General features: G+C 50.3%; 1 protein-coding gene across 1 annotated transcript in view; it reads left to right on the forward strand.

Moving 5' to 3' along the window:
- LOC116966787 overlaps window positions 1-17,926 on the forward strand; it is a 51,222-nt gene that overhangs the window by 3,452 nt on the left and 29,844 nt on the right. The window contains exons 2-5 of the mRNA XM_033013126.1: window positions 8,016-8,137; window positions 14,618-14,696; window positions 14,812-14,983; window positions 16,622-17,054. Coding sequence (XP_032869017.1) covers window positions 8,016-8,137; window positions 14,618-14,696; window positions 14,812-14,983; window positions 16,622-17,054 — 806 coding nt within the window. The remainder of the gene's footprint in view (window positions 1-8,015; window positions 8,138-14,617; window positions 14,697-14,811; window positions 14,984-16,621; window positions 17,055-17,926) is intronic.

Genomic DNA, 17,926 nt, shown 5'->3' on the forward strand with positions numbered 1-17,926 from the left:
TGTGGTACAAGATGGGGGAGGGGGGGGGGGGCTACCTGGAACTTTGCATTCACGCTGACTTTTAGTGGAGCGGGGTTCCCAACCTATTTTGTCCCGTTTACCCCCTGGCAACTTTTCGAAAGTAAGTTTGATCAGTCATTTTAGTTTACAACCAGGTTCAGGAATAGCTACTTCCCCACAGCCATCAGGCTATTAAACCTGGCTCGGACAAAACTCTGATCATTAATAACCCATTATCTGTTATTTGCACTTTATTCAGTTTAATGTGTATATATTTATATTATGGTATATGGACACATTGATCTGTTTTGTAGTCAATGCCTACTATGTTCTGTTGTGCTGAAGCAAAGCAAGAATTTCATTGTCCTATCAGGGACACATGACAATAAACTCTCTTGACTTGACTACCATAATAATGCAACCGACAAAGGGGACATTTTAAAATACTGTGTTTAACAAATCCAGAATCAACAAATTTACCCCTTGGGTAGGTGACATTTACCTCCTGGTTGGGAACCCTTGTTGTAGAGCAATCCAGTGAGTGGGGGAAATCATTGTACACTATTTGATATTGTAGACGGCTATTTCTATTGTTCAGACTGCAATGGAGACCAGAAATGGGATGAATGTTCGTTGACTGGTGTAAACAGCTGTCTGATGGTCGGCACAGACTCAATGGGCCGTAAAGGTTTGTTTCTGTGCTGTATCTTGCAATGAATGGTGTCCCACCGCTCGAGTCTCTCCGCTGAGCATGAGATAGAGGAGCAAACTTTTTCCAGGGTGGAAATGTCAAAGGTCGGAGAGCGTAGCTTTACGGTGAAAGGGGCAAAGTTCAAAGGAGAAATGCGGGTCAGATTATTTTTTCAGACAGAGAGGTGCGGGTGTGGATGGAACACGCTGCCTGGTGTGGTGGTGGAGGCAGATGCGATAGTGGCATTTCAAAAGCCTTTGCGGGGTGGAAGATTGCAACCTTCGCGTGGTCCGCCCTGTTTCGACTAATGCAATCAACTCGACGTGCACAAACGGAAGATCAAATAGAACAAGTTGTCCAACAAGTTTAGGCTGTGCACGCCACACAAAAGAAGAAGAAGTAGAAGAAAAGCCTTTGCGTAGCAACATGGACATGCAGGGAATGTGGATCACATTTGATTTAACTTCACATCGTGTTCAGCACGGACATTGTGGGCCGAAGAGGCTGTTCCTGTACTGTTCTGCGTAATATAGAGGTTGGAATGGAAGGGGAAATGCTGGCCAGTGTTCACAAACTGCTTGGCTGGTACTGAAGGTAGACACAAATAATAATAATAATACATTTTATTTAATGGGCGCCTTTCAGACATCTCAAGGACACCTTACATAGTAATCGGAATAAAAACACATAATCGGAATAAAACAAGTAATTAAAGACATCACAGAGACACAAATTAAAAACAGAATTCAATCCAAAAACAGAAAATCAAAAACACAGTGTGAAAAGAGAGCAGCGGCAGCCAATTCGTGCCAGCGTCCACTCTCTCTTCACGGCAGCCATCTTGGACACAGACCTACAGGACTACAATTAGACAAAAAAATCATCCCCCCACAGTGGATAGCACTGTGGAGGAAGGCACAATGTCCAGTCCCCACCCCATGTTCACCCCAAAGTCAGGCCTATTGAGGCCACCGCAATTGCCTCTACGGAGGCCCGATGTCCCTGGCCGTTCTCACCGGGTGGTCTTGCCCCGGCGTCGGGAGAGTCCTTTCGGCGGCTGGGCCACTTGGAACGGCCGCTTCTTGGTTGGAGCCCGCGGCTGCCGAAGCCGACAAGTCCGCGCCGGTTTGGCGCTCCCAGGCTCCAGATTAAAAAGTCGGCGCCCGCTCTCCGCACTGCCGCCTTGCCGCCTCTACGCACGCCGTCTCTCCGCACGCCGCCTCTCCGCTCCGCAAACCCGCAGCCCGGAGATGTTGCTCACGGCGGTCCAGCTCGCCAGAGCTCCAGCGCGGCGACCCAGGCAAGGCATCGCCCGCTCCGCTCCAGCGCTTCAATGCTGTGCCGCCACCCAGGCCGAGGTGCTGGGTGGTTCCCGCCAAGAAACGGCGCTCCAAGCCCGCTGGTAGGCCACGAGGACGGGTCGACGGGCAGCCCGGAAAAAAGGCTGCCACACCGACCAGGTAGGGACCTATAAATAAAGTAACACCTACCCCCCCACATTAAAAGACCATATCCCCTACAAACAAAAAAACAGGACTCACTAAAAACTAAAAAAAAAAAAAAAAAAAGTTACTCCAGACACAAAGTGCTGGAGTAACTCAGTGGGACAGGCAGCATCTTTCGAGAGAAGGAATGGGTGACGTTTCGGGTCGAGACCCTTCTTCAGACTTGGCTGGTACTGTGCAGATCTGAGCTGCTATCTGAGCTGTCACGTTATAACACACAAACTGGTCATAAAAGGATGTTTTCATTCACATTCATACCAGCACCAAAACACAGCATCCATCTTGTCTGAATGAATGCAAGCCTTGTTCTCCACTAATGACTATGTAGGCTCCTGTGTGGAGTTTGTATGTTCTCCCTGTGTCCACGTGGGCTTTTCTCCCAGTGCACCGGTTTCCTCCCAAATTCTAAAGATTCAAGAGAGTTTATTGTCATGTGTCCCAGATAGGACAATGAAATTCTTGCTTTGCTTCAGCACAACAGAACATAGTAGGCATGAATACAGAACAGATCAGTGTGTCCATAGACTTGCAAGTTTGTATGTTTGTTGGTCTATTGGCTTAAAAAACTGTCCCTGGTGTGCAGGATAGAACTGTAGAATGGACAATAGTTGGCCTGTTTCCACACTGTATCTCCAAACTAAACATTTAAACCAAGCTAGGCACTGCTTAACTTCCCTTGACCCTGCTTCTGAGTTTTAGGTTTACGATGTTAATTTATAATCTCTAAAGCAGCTGCTAGCTAGCATGACTAGTTTTGGAGGTAAGTTAAAAAAATATAGCACTGGTGCAGTTTGGATGGAGCTCCACGTCCCAACATGTTTCATCTTCCTGCGTGTGTAAAGTATCTGTGCGCAGTGATACCCGAGGCTCACTACTGAGGGAACCAAAAATAAATTGGTCTGAAGAAGGGTTTCGGCCCGAAACGTTGCCTATTTCCTTCGCTCCATAGATGCTGCCGCGCCCGCTGAGTTTCTCCAGCACTTTTGTCCACCTTCGATTTTCCAGCATCTGCAGTTCCTTCTTGAATAAATTGGAACTAATGGCCCAAATCTTGCCTGGAGGTGACCGCTGTCACAGTCCTTTAGCTCGAAGGCATTTTTGCCCGGTGACTTGCTGGGAATCTAAGCTGCTAAAGCAACACCAAGTTAATGAGTAACTTGATGCTCCAGTTATAATGGTGTATCTGGGAGCCAGTTTGTACTCATCCATGGTTGCCTTTGGGAAGGTGTTGATGAAGCACCCCCTAGTCTTATGGTGATGGGTGGCCCTGCTGCACTATTGGGTACAACACCAAAACACGGCATCCATTTGCCTGCATGAATGCATACTACTAGATACTTGCACCTCCTCCAACCTCATCTACTATATCCGTCGTTTAAAATGTGGACTCGCATACTTCGGTGAGACCAAACGTAGACTGGGCGATCATTTCACTGAACACCTTCGCTCAGTCTGCCTGAACCTACCTGATCTCCCGATTGCTAAACACTTTAATTCTCCTTCCCATTCCCACACTAACCGTTCTGTCCTCGGTCTCCTCCATTGTCGGAGTGAGGCTAAACGCAAGTTGGAGGAACAGCATCTCATATTTCACTTGGACAGCTTACACCCCAGTGATGTGAATATTGATATCTCTAACTTCAAGTAACCCCGGCATTCCCTCTCTCTCATTCTATCCCTCCCCCACCCAAGTCGCACTAGCTTCTCATTTTCACCCAACAAACAGCTAGCAATGGCCTGTTTCCTTTACCATCTTTACTATTTTGCACGTCTTTCATTCATTGTTCTTTATCTCTCTACATCACCGTCTGTATCGCTCGTTTCCCTTTCCCGTGACTTTCAGTCTGAAGAAGGGTCTCGGCCCGAAACATCACCCATTCCTTCTCTCCAGAGATGCTGCCTGTCCCGCTGAGTTACTCCAGCTTTTACCCAAATGTTTTTTTAATGTTGTGAAAGTAACTTCTTCAACTACCTCCTCCGGCAGCTTGTTCCATATACCTATCACCCTTTGTGTAAAAAGAAAGTTGCCTTCCAGGTGCCTATTAAATATCCTCCCCCCCCCCCCTTCTCTCACCTTAAACCTAACCTATGTCCTCTGGTACTTGGTTCCCCCACCCTGGGGAGAAGATCTACTCCCTTGAGAAGGTGAGATGGGCTGTCAATAGACAATAGGTGCAGGAGTAGGCCATTTGGCCCTTCGAGCCAGCACCGCCATTCAATGTGATCATGGCTGATCATCCCCAATCAGTACCCCGTTCCTGCCTTCTCCCCATATCCCCTGACTCCGCTATCTTTAAGAGCCCTATCTAGCTCTCTCTTGAAAGCATCCAGAGAACCTCCCTCTGAGGCAGAGAATTCCACAGACTCTGAGGCAGAGAATTCCACAGACAATTGAAGATGATCTTCTCGTGGATCTGCTGAGCAGCAGCTTACGGGATCCACGCTGCGTGAGAATAAAGGAACCTTGTCGGGTCTCCAAGCCGGGACGGTAATAGAGGACTTATAAAATAGTCATGACCTACATCAGAGTTGGCTCCGAGCGTATTGGATTACAACGTTGTTCAAAGTGAGATATCATGGGTTAGTGTGGGACAATGGAAGCTGTTGAACGATATGTAACAGGTTAGTGCTGATATTCTGGGCAAACTGGATTGTGATGAGTAGGGCTACATTATGAGTCTTTGAGTATAACTGAAATATGTAAGTGGGGGGGGCAGGTCTGTCTATTTTTAGAACCGACAAGTTTAGTTAGAACCGAGATACAGTGTTTCAGAAAATAGACACAAAAAGCTGGAGTAACTCTCCGGAGTGTCATCGCTGAATGATGAATGCCACACATCTTCGGTGTAAACCAGCATCTGCAGTTCCTTCCGACACGTGCCGTGTTTCAGATGCCGTTTCCTTTGCGCGTTTTAGCCAAAAATATCCACCGTGTTTCTTCCCTCGGCCTCAGTTTAATGCACGTTATTTAAACATTCCTTTGTGTTGGCATGCCTTTGTGTTTGGGCAGCGGCAGAGCTTACAGCACCAGGGTTAGATCCTGACTATGGGTGCTGCCTGGATGAAGTCTCTACCATCTACCTGTGTGCTCTGGTTTTCTCCATAGACGTGCGGGTTTGTAGATCAATTGGCCTCTGTAAATTTTCTCTAGTTCACAAGCTATAGGAGTAGAATTAGGCCACCTCCAGTTTAAATTCCATTTGGAATATTTTGGAGGACCAAGAAACCAAGAACCAAGGCCATTCGGCCCATCGAGTCTACTCTGCAGTTTGTAGGATAGAACTAGTTTGTGGTCAGTGGAAAATCCGTGGGCCGAAGGGCCTGTTTCCACGCTGTGTCTCTCTAAACTAAATTAAACTAAACTAAACGGCCAGTGTACTATCATCCCCAAGGATAGAGGTTCAGGTTTAGGGCCCAGTAATGCCCTTGTTTTCCCTGCTAGGAGTGAGATTGAGTCTGAAGAACGGTCTCGTCCCGAAACGTCACCCATTCTTTCCCTCCAGAGATACTGCCTGTCCCGCTGAGTTACTCCAGCATTTAGTGTCTATCTTGAATGAGATCGAGTGAGGTTTATTTAAGAAGGAACTGCAGATGCTGGAAAATCGGAGGTAGACAAAAGTGCTGGAGAAACTCAGCGGGTGCAGCAGCATCTATGGAGCGAAGGAAATAGGCAACGTTTCGGGCCTATTTCGAAACGTTGCCTATTTCCTTCGCTCCTTAGATGCTGCTGCACCCGCTGAGTTTCTCCAGCACTTTTGTCTAACCTCAAGTGAGGTTTATGCTTTCCTGCATCCTGGGGAAGCCTGTGGTGCGATGAGAGGCAGGAGCTGTCTCATACTGCTGCTCCCGAGCTGTAATTATGTGTCTTGAAACAGAGAACCTTAGTGATGAGCCCGGCACAAAGGGGTGTTGCACAGATCCCAGCTCCAGTCTGAACGAGGCACGATGTTGATGGTGGCTGGCACTGGCTTTGGCATCTCGCCCGGCTCGGACCTTGTGGCAGCTGTGACTGCACCAGGTAGAATCCCTCAGCGAGGATGTCCCTATGCCACAGCAGACACGGTGAGGACGGCGGCATTCCAGCCAGAAAACCCCTCAGTATCTCACCACCCAGAACCCACTTTGCTCTGCATCTCCTCCTCTCCACCCCTCACGCTCCTCCTGGCACCAGTAGGATTGTAAATTGTCCGAAGTGTGTTGGTGTGTGGTCATCGCTGGTCGGCATGGACTCGGTGGGCCAATGGGCCTGTTTCCCCTTTGTATCTCTAAACTAAAACTAAATTAATCACTGCCGGTACTGGTGCAGTGAATAGAAACATAGACAATAGGTGCAGGAGTAGGCCATTCGGCCCTTCGAGCCTGCACCGCCATTCAATGTGATCATGGCTGATCATAAAACTGAAATGTGTAAGGAGGCAGAATTAAAGCAGCATAGGTTCACCAGTGGTGTGGAAGTTACAGAGGGGGCGAGGGATGCAGGGGTTTGAAAACATGCTGAAGTAGTTTAGATAAGCTGGCAGACTGAGGATGGGCTGTGGGGGTGAGTCTGAGGCCTTCTTGGGCAGAGGTCAGGGCAAAACCAGACATGGTGTATGTTAGGAAGGAACTGCAGATGCTGGTTTAAACCAAAGACAGACAAAATGCTGGAGTAACTCAGCAGGACAGGCATAGTCAAGGGTCAACTGAGTTTTATTGTCATATGTCCCAGATCCTTATGATTGAGGCAGTGCAGCATAGGTTCAAGAGATTGATCCCTGAGATGGCGGGACTGTCATATAAGGAAAGATTGAAAAGACTAGGCTTGTATTCACTGGAGTTTAGAAGGATGAGGGGGAATCTTATAGAAACCTATAAAATTATAAAAGGACTGGACAAGCTAGATGCAGGAAAAATGTTCCCAATGTTGGGCGAGTCCAGAACCATGGGCCACACAGTCTTAGAATAAAGGGGAGGTCATTTAAGACTGAGGTGAGAAAAAACTTTTTCACCCAGAGAGTTGTGAATTTGTGGAATTCCCTGCCACAGAGGGCAGTGGAAGCCAAGTCACTGGATGGATTTAAGAGAGAGTTAGATAGAGCTCTAGGAGCTAGAGGAGTCAAGGGATATGGGGAGAAGGCAGGCACGGGTTATTGATAGGGGACGATCAGCCATGATCACAATGAATGGCGGTGCTGTCTCGAAGGACCAAATGTCCTCCTCCTGCACCTATTTTCTGTGTTTCTATGTTTCTATAGGACAATGAAATTCTTGCTTGCTGCAGCACAACAGAATATGTAAACATAATACAGAACAGGAGATAAAAGTTCAGTGTGTCTATATACCATAGACCATATATATATACACAATAAATAAACAGACAAAATGCAATAGGCTGTTATTGTTCAGAGGTTGTTTGATTGTGTTTCACAGTCTGATGGCTGTGGGGAAGAAGCTGTTCCTGAACCTGGATGTCCCAGATTTCAAGCTCCTGTACCTTCTTCCCGATGGCAACGGAGGGATGAGTGTGTGGCTGGGATGGTGTGGGTCTTTGATGATGTTGGCAGCCTTTTTGAGGCAGCGACTGCTATATAGAAGGAATGGGTGACTTTTCGGGTCGAGACTCTTCTTCAGACTGTCCCGCTGAGTTTCTCCAGCGTTTTGTATCTCTCATGTCGGGATTTGCAGAGTGGACTTTGGATCAAGTGAAAGATGGCAGGCCACAAAGGAAGCCATTGATAAGGCTTCTCATTCACTAAGCTGGGAGGTGGTGGACCTAGGCTGGTTGCTGGGAGTGAACCGTAACTCTTGTCTGAAGCAGATTTTTCTGTCTGATTGTATAGTTGCAATATGGCGGTCTCGGCCCGGATCAGCAAGCCAGCGCACTTAACCAGGGGGATGTACGACTCGCGTCTCCAGGCTGCAGTCTCTGCTGTAGAACCATCTCCGAGGAGGTGACTGCCAGGTAAACTCGCCCTCCGGATGCCGTGACTATTGTCCATGTCCTGCTGCACAATGCTGAGAACTTGTTGACGGAAGTGAACTTTGTGCATTCATCAGTAATCTGATGCGAGACTAAGCGCAGGCTCGGCGATCGTTTTGCTGAACACCTCCGCTCAGTCTGCCTTGGCCCACCTGATCTCCCGGATTAGTTCAGTTCAGAGATACAGCGCGGAAACAGGCCCTTCGGCCCACCGGGTCCACGCCGGCCAGCGATCCCCGCACACCTGCCTGCACCCACTAGGGACAATTTTTACATTTACACCAAGCCAATTAACCTACAAACCTGCACGTCTTTGGAGTGTGGGAGGAAACCGAAGATCTCGGAGGAAACCCACGCGGGTCACGGGGAGAACGTAAAAACTCTGTACAGACGTAGTCGGGATCGACCCTGGGTCTCCGGCGCTGCATTCGCTGTAAAGGCAGTAACTCTACCGCAGGGCTGGGCGATTGTCCTCTGGCTACCACAACCATCTTCCTTTATGTGGGGGGGGAGAGAGAATGTGTGGGGGGGAGAGAGAAAAAGCGAGAGGGGGGGGGGCGAGAGAAAGAGAGGGGGGGAGAGTGAGCGAGAGAGTGGGGGGGGGGGGGGGTGGGGGTGGGGGCAAGAGACATAGATGTAGAGGGCACCAGGAAAAAAGGAATGAATTATAAGGAGGGGAATGAAGGAGTGGGGCAAGTCGGGATCGTCCACAGCTCGTGGTATGTTTATCGTAGCGGAAACAGTAGTGTGGAAACAGGCCCTTCGTCCCAACTTGTCCACACTGGCCAACATGTCCCAGTAACACTAGTCGCACCTGCCTGCTCTTGGTCCATATCCCTCCAAACCTGTCCCATCCACGCCCCTGTCCAACTGTTTCTTAAACGTCGGGATAGTCCCAGCCTCAACCACCTCCTCCGGCAGCCCGTTCCGTACGCACCCACCGCCCTTTGTGTGTGTGTGTGTGTGTGTGTGTATGTGTGTGTGTGTGTGTGTGTGTGGGGGAAAGGTCACCCCTCGGATTCCCATCAAGTATTTTTCCGCCTTCCCCTGCGAGTGGCGACTATTCTGACGCTGATGGGAGTTGTTGAGGACGGGCGGAGCGGGTTTGTGTCCACTTCCCCACACACGGGCTGTGTGTGGCTCATCGCCTTCATCACCACCATTGTGATGTCACGGTGCCCTCATTGTAGGCTGCCCCTGTGGCCTTGAGCATCGCGGGGGGTCAGCTGCAGCTCGGCTCGGCTCGGAACCCAAGCGCACACCAGCTACTAGAATGCTCTGATCGCGAGACGAGTTTTATCGGGAGTGGAGTATCAGGGGGGGGGGGGGCCGGGGGTGACCACTCGTGGCCGTGGTCAATGCTGGCGGGCAGGATCAGTGCTGGCCATCCTTCACAACCTCTGGAAGGTAATCGCCCTCCTGGGAGGAGGAAGTCAGGCCTTTGGAGAGTTACCGGAATGGGGCGGCAACAGTGGCTCAGCGACAAGAGTCCCTGGTTCGATCCTGACCTCGGCTGCTGCCTCTGTGGAGTTTGCACCTTCTCCCCATGACCGCTGGCTTTCCTCCGGGTGCTCTTCTTCTTCTTCTTCTTGCGTATGGCGTGCACAGCCTAAAGTTGTAGGACAACTTGTTCTCTTTGATCTTATTTGATTGTGCACGCCAGGTTGATCGCATTTGTCGAAACAGGGCGGACATGTTGCAATCTCCCTCCCGCTCCGGGTGCTCCGGTTTAGTAGTTCGGGTTTTTCACTTTGTTTTAGAGATACAGCGCGGAAACAGGCCCTTCGGCCCACCGAGCCAGCATGCACCAGCAATCCCCGCACATTAACTCTACCCTACGCGCACACACACACACACACACACACTAATTCACACTTATACTAAGCCCATGAACCTACAAACCTGTATGTCTTTGGAGTGTGGGAGGAAGCCGAAGATCTGGGAGAAAACCCACACACAGTCACGGGGAGAACGTACAAACTCCGTACAGACAGCACACGTAGTCGGGATCGAACCGGGGTCTCTGGTGCTGCAAGGGCTGTAAGGCAGTGACTCTGCCACCGTGCCACCCTTGTGGTTTCCTCCCACATTCCAAAGACGTGCGGGTTTGCAGGTTAATTGACCCTCTGTAAATAGACAATAGACAATAGGTGCAGGAGCAGGCCATTCGGCCCTTCGAGCCAGCACCGCCATTCAATGTGATCATGGCTGATCATCCCCAATCAGTACCCCGTTCCTGCCTTCTCCCCATATCCCCTGACTCCGCTATCTTTAAGAGCCCTATCTAGCTCTCTCTTGAAAGCATCCAGAGAACCTGCCTCCACCGCCCTCTGAGGCAGAGAATTCCACAGACTCACCACTCTCTGTGAGAAAAAGTGTTTCCTCCTCTCCGTTCTAAATGGCTTACTCCTTATTCTTAAACTGTGTGTGGCCCCTGGTTCTGGAGTTGCCCCTGGTTATGGAGTTGCCCCTAGTTCTGGAGTTGCCCCCTGGTTCTGGAGTTGCCCCTGGTTCTGGAGTTGCCCCTGGTTCTGGAGTTGCCCCCTGGTTCTGGAGATGCCCCCTGGTTCTGGAGTTGCCCCTGGTTCTGGAGTTGCCCCTGGTGTGTAGGGAGTAGGTGAGAAAGTGGGGATAACATAGAACTAGTGTGAACTGGTGATTGATGGTCGGCGTGGCCAATGAGGTAGATAGTAGTTCAGGACCACTCTCTGGTTGTTGGTAGGATGGTTCAGTTGCCTGATAACAGCTGGGAAGAAACTGTCCTTGAATCTGGAGGTGTGCGTTTTCACACTTCTGTACGTCTTGCCCAATAGGAGAGGGGAGAAGAGGGAGAGGGAGTGAATCCAACTGTCCAACCTCTTCCCGTAGCTAATACCCACTATTCCAGGCGTTATTGTGATAAACGTTGTGTTTTTGCCAGAGGGTGGTGAATCTGTAGAATTCACCGCCACAGACGGCTGTGGAGGCCAAGACCTTGGGTAATTTATCAAAGCGGAGATTGACAGGTTCTTGATTGTATTCTGTCTTTACTTTGTGTACTAGTCATGTCTCTACTATTTATTTCATTCCCCTTACATGTTTTTCCTCTACCTGCTAAATTTTTGTAAGGTGTCCTTGAGACTCTTGAAAGGCGCCCATAAATAAAATGTATTATTATTATTATTATTGATTAGTTGGGAGAGGGGAGAAGAGGGAGTGGCCAGGGTGCGACTGGTCCTTGATTATACTGCTGGCCTTGCTGAGGCAGCCGTGAGGTTAATATGGAACCAGTGTGAAAAGGTGATCATTGGTTGGTGCAGACTTGGTGGGGCCGAAGGGCCTATTTCCAAAAAAAAAAAAACTAAACTGAAGTGATGGCAGTTTTGTCAAGATGTGGATGGATTGGAAAAGCTGAGACTGATATCCTTGTAACAGAGGGCGGCAGATAAAAATGCTGGAGAAACTCAGCTGGGTGAGGCAGCATCTATGGAGCGAAGGAATAGGTGACGTTTCGGGTCGAGACCCTTGTAACAGATTCATTCAGGGGGGCACTTGGATATCAGTCAAGGGGGCCGGTCTCATGAAGGGTATAGATGGAGGGAGAATTACTGGAATCTAAGCCCAGCCTGGGGCTGGAACGTTGTCTGGGTTGAGCTGCAGGCACCTCATGGTGCTTGGTCCAGAGATATTTGCTCATCCTGTATCCATGGTGAACATTGCTTAAAGGGGCTGTCCCACTGTACGAGTTCATTCAAGAGCTCTCCCGAGTTTAAAAAAAAAAAAAAAATCAGACTCGTGGTAAGCTCGTAGAATGTACGTAGTGGGTACGTCGGAGCTCGGGGACATCTCTTAGCGGCTCGTAACGCTAACGGCAGGTACTCGGGAGATGCGGTAAGCTCGGGAAGACTCGTGTTGAAAAATGTCCACGAGAGCCCCGAGTACCCACGAGCGGCCATTACCGTAATTCTCCGAGTTCGAATCAGGGAAAACTCGGGAGAACTCTTGAATTACCTCATACAGTGGGACAGCCCCCTTTAGTAGTTGTCCCAAAGGTTAGTTTTAGTCGTAGTTCCAGCGGGTCTCGGTCATGACTTGGAACAGGGGGGCAGGGCCTTGAGTGTCAGGCTGCAGGAGGCCAGATCCGGGTTCGATCCTGACTACGGGTGCTGTCTGTACAGAGTTTATACGTTCTCCCCGTGATATGCGTGGGATTTCTCCAGGAACTTTGGTTTCCTTCCACACTCCAAAGACGTCCAGGTTTGTAAATTGTAAATTGTCCCTGGTGTGTAGGATAGTGCTAGTGTGCGGGGATTGCTGGTCGGCGTGGACTTGGTGGCCTGTTTCTGCACTGTATCACTCGATGACTATGACTCTAAACCTAAATCCTTTGCCTTTTTCTCCCCCTCTCTTCCGGATCAAATATCTTTTGATTCATTTAATCTTCGGCCCTCTGTTTTTCCACAGACCGTTGTTCTCCCCCTGGCCCTCCCTCTTTTCCAACAATCACTGAGAACTTTCCCCAGGTCTGATGAGAGTTTAGTTTAGTCTAGAGATACAGCGCGGAAACAGGCCCTTTGGGGCGCGCGCACACACACACACACACACACACACACACACACACACACACACACACACACACACACACACACACACACACACACACACACACACACACACACACACACACACACCACACACACACACACCACACACACACACACACACACACCACACACACACACACACACACACACACACACACACACACACACACACACACACACACACACACACACACACACACACACCCACACACACACACACACACACACACACACACACACACACACACACACACACACACACACACACACCCACACACACACACACACACACACACACACACACACACACCACACACACACACACACACACACACACACACACACACACACACACACACACACACACACACACACACACACACACACACACACACCACACACACACACACACACACACACACACACACACACACACACACACATCACACACACACACACACACACACACACACACACACACACACACACACACACACACACACACACACACACACACACACACACACACACACACACACACACACACACACACACACACACACACACACACACACACACACACACACACACACACACACACACACACACACACACACCACACACACACACACACACACACACACACACACACACACACACACACACACACACACACACACACACACACACACACACACACACACCACACACACACACACACACACACACACACACACACACACACACACACACACACACACACACACACACACACACACACACACACACACACACACACACACACACACCACACACACACACACACACACACACACACACACACACACACACACACACACACACACACACACACACACACACACACACACACACACACACACACCACACACACACACACACACACACACACACACACACACACACACACACACACACACACACACACACACACACACACACACACACCACACACACACACACACACACACACACACACACACACACACACACACACACACACACACACACACACACACACACACACACACACACACACACACACACACACACACACACACACACACCACACACACACACACACACACACACCACACACACACACACACACACACACACACACACACACACACACACACACACACACACACACACACACACACACACACACACACACACACACACACACACACACACACACACACACACACCACACACACACACACACACACACACACACACACACACCACACACACACACACACACACACACACACACACACACACACACACACACACACACACACACACACACACACACACACACACACACACACACACACCACACACACACACACACACACACACACACACACACACACACACACACACACACACACACACACACACACACACACACACACACACACACACACACACACACACACACACACACACACACACACACACACACACACACACACACACTTCACCTGCTAACCTGTACGACTTTGGAGTGTGGGAGGAAACCGAAGATCTCGGAGAAAACTCATGCATGTCACTGGGAGAACGTGCAAACTCCGTACAGACAGCACCCGATGTCGGCATCGAACCCGGGTCTCTCCCTCCTAACCCCATTTCTCCTGCCTTCTCCCCACAACCTCTGACACGCTGAAGTCTAAAGTCTGTAAAAAGTAAAAAGATGGCGGTGTCACTATTGTGCAGTAGAAATGAACCAGGATTGACATGTGTGTTGCGGGCGACAGGTTGCAGAGGGACTGAATGGTCTCCTGCTATCTCTATGTATATCGGTGATTAATTTTGGCTTTTTGCTTTGAAGCTGGCAGGTGGGATCGAGAATGCACAGTCACCTGAGCGGTTACATTGCCAGGAAGTGGGCTGAGGAGTCGACCCCTTGGGTAAGCTGCACTCTGACCCCTCACCCCAACCGTCTGCAGCAAGGAGGTGGTCCTTGTCTTTAACGGCTGTCTCTGTTTCCCCACCCACCCCCCCCCCCCCCTTCCCCCCACGTAGGTCTCGCCGTTGCCCAGCGGGGCGGGGACCAGGGGCCACACGTCGAGGGGAGAGTGGACGCTGGGCTCTAGTGCCCCCCAGCTGCGGGGCGAGAGCAGGGACAAGGACACCCACGCCGACAACTCTGCCTGGCTCCAATCGCGCAGCAGAACAAACTCGGTGGGCTCGCGGGGTAATGGTTTCCTTGGTCTCTCAAACTCGCCTCTCACAGGGAAGGGATGGAGGGGGGAGATTTACAGGGATTTGGGCCAAAGGCTGGCGATTGGGACAAATGTCGGCGGTAGGAAGGAACTGCAGGTGCTGGTTTACACCGAAGATAGACCCAGCATGAATGAATGAATAGGTTTATTGGCCAAGTATTCACATATAAGGAATTTGCCTTGGTGCTCCGCCCGCAAGTGACAACATGACATACAGTGACAGTGACAGTTAGGAAAAACACATAAATTAATTAATAATAAAACATTATTGATTAAACATTTGCATTAAATAAAATACCAGAGCAAAAGGAGGCTACAGGTTTTTGGTTATTGAGTCGAGCAACTACTCGTGGGGAAAAAAAGCTGTGTTTTTTTGTCTGGCTGTGGCAGCTTTGACAGTCCGGAGTCGCCTTCCAGAGGGAAGTGATTCAAAGAGTTTGTGGCCAGGGTGAGAGGGGTCAGAGATGATCGTACCCGCTCGCTTCCTGGCCCTTGCAGCGTACAGTTCGTCAATGGAGGGAAGGTTGCAGCCAATAACCTTCTCAGCTGATCGGACATGCTGGAGTAACTCAGCGGGACAGGCAGCATCTCTGGAGAGAAGGAATGGGTGACGTTTCGGGTGGAGACCCTTCCTCATCTTCTAGTCTAGATGGGGCATCTTGGTTGGCATGGGCAAGTTGGGCCGAAGGGCCTGTTTCAATGCTGTATGATTCTACGACCAAACTTGCTTTGTTTTCTCTCGAGAACCAGGAGCTGAGAGGACAACCGATAGTAATATTAGGAGAAGCAATTATGATAGGGTAGACAGTCAGAACCTTATTCCGAAGGGCGGGAATGTCAAAGACTAGAGGGCAGAAGGTGCAAAGTTTAAGATGAGAAGGGGTAAAGTTTAAAGTAAGTATGTGGGGCTATTTTTTTAATACAGAAGATGGCGGGTGCCCAGAACGCGTTGCCAGGGATGGTGTTGGAGACAGAAGCGATAGTGGAATTAATGTGGCTTTTAGATAGGCAGGGAATGGATGGATTTGGGTCGCGTGCATGGAAGCGGGTGGGGATTGGGACACAAAAAGCTGGAGTAACTCAGCGGGTGAGGCAGCATCTATGGAGAGAAGGAATTGGCGACGTTTCGGGGTCGAGACCCTTGGTACACAATTGAACATACTTGATACTTGAACAGAACTGAACACAACACCACACTGAAGATAGATACATAATGCTGGAGTAACTCAACGGGTCAGGCAGCATCTCTGGAGAAAAGGAACATGTGACGTTACAGGAAAGAAGAAGGGTCCTGACCCCAAACGTCACCTATCCATGTTTAGTTTTACTTTAGTTCAGAGATACTACAGATATTCTCCAGTGATGCTGCCTGACCTGCTGAGTTACTCCATCCAGTACAGCGGTGCTGGCTCGAAGGGCCGAATGGCCTACTCCTGCACCTATTTTCTATGTTTCTATCCAGCATTTAGTGTCTACCTTCGATTTAAACCACCATCTGCAGTTCTTTCTTACACTGGGGAGGGAGGGGGGTTGGATCTCAGACGGTGAAGCTGGTTGGGGGGGGGTGGTGCATCAGAGAGCAGAGCTGATTGTGCTTCTGTCCCCGGCAGGCATGGACGTGGTGAGCGTGGAGCGCGTCGCTGGCCGCAAGGCCCGTGTGGAGAGCGGCTACTTCTCCTTGGAGCGGGCCAAGTCGGACTCCGTCCACGGCCTGTGCCCGGCGGCAGGCGTGCGGGCGGGGGAGAGCCGGGGGGGCCCCAGCTCCTCGCCCACAACTGCGCCCGGGCTGCTCAACCTGGGCCGCCTCACCTCCTCGCAGAGCTCCTTCGAGTCGGAGACCAGCTGGGGGACGGCGGCCAGTGCGGGCAGCTCGGACCACCGAGCCTCCCGCCGGGACTACAGCGCGCTGGCCGACATCCCCAAGACCAAGAGGATCAGCGGCCGCGACAAGCTGGAGCAGGACTGCAAACAGCTGGCGCCACGGGCGCGCAACCGCAGTCCCGGTCGCGAGGAGGTCGATCGGTTGTTTGGGCAAGAACGCAGGTTAGAATCATCACCATGTCCGATCAACTCCTCTCACTGTTTAGGACACACTGGGCTGGAGTAACTCAGTGGGTCAGGCAGCAACTCTGGAGAACATGGATAGGTGACGTCTCAGGTCAGGACCCTTCTTTGGAGATCATGGATAGATGAGGTTTCAGGTCATGACCCTTCTCTCGAGAACAGGAGAGTCAAGTCAAGTCACTTTTATTTCTATAGCACATTTAAAAAACAACTCTCGTTGACCAAAGTGCTTTACATTGGTGGAGGTACTAACGTTATACAACATTGGTTCATGCATTAAATACATACATGTAGCCCTCGCTCAGAGGACATCAAGAAAGGCTTGGGAGTAGAGATGAGTTTTAAGTCTCGACTTAAAGGAGTCGATGGAGGGGGCAGTTCTGATGGGAAGGGGGATGCTGCTGTTCCACAGTCTAGGAGCTGCAACCGCAAAGGCACGGTCGCCCCTGAGCTTATGCCTAGACCACGGGATGGTCAGTAACCCCAAGTCGGCCGATCTGAGGGACCAGGAGGTGGTGTGGTGGGTGAGCAGACTTTTGATGTAGGTGGGAGGCAAGCCCCTTAAGGGCTTTGTAAACATAAAGGAGGATCTTGAAATTTATTCGGAACTGCACAGGGAGCCAGTGGAGAGAGGCCAGGATCGGGGTGATGTGGTCCCTTTTTTGGGATAGGTGACATTTTGTGTGGAGTTTGCACGTTCTCCCTGTGGCCGTGTGGGGGTTCTCCGGGTGCTTGTAGAACTGGCTTCTTTAAAATTGTCCCCAGCGGATCGGATAGAACTAGTGTATGGGTGGTTTAGAGATCCAGCTCGAAAACAGGCCCTTCGGCCCATTGAGTCCGCACCGACCAGC

This window comes from Amblyraja radiata, chromosome 38 (genome assembly GCF_010909765.2).
Source record: "Amblyraja radiata isolate CabotCenter1 chromosome 38, sAmbRad1.1.pri, whole genome shotgun sequence".
NCBI classification, from domain to species: Eukaryota; Metazoa; Chordata; class Chondrichthyes; order Rajiformes; family Rajidae; genus Amblyraja; species Amblyraja radiata.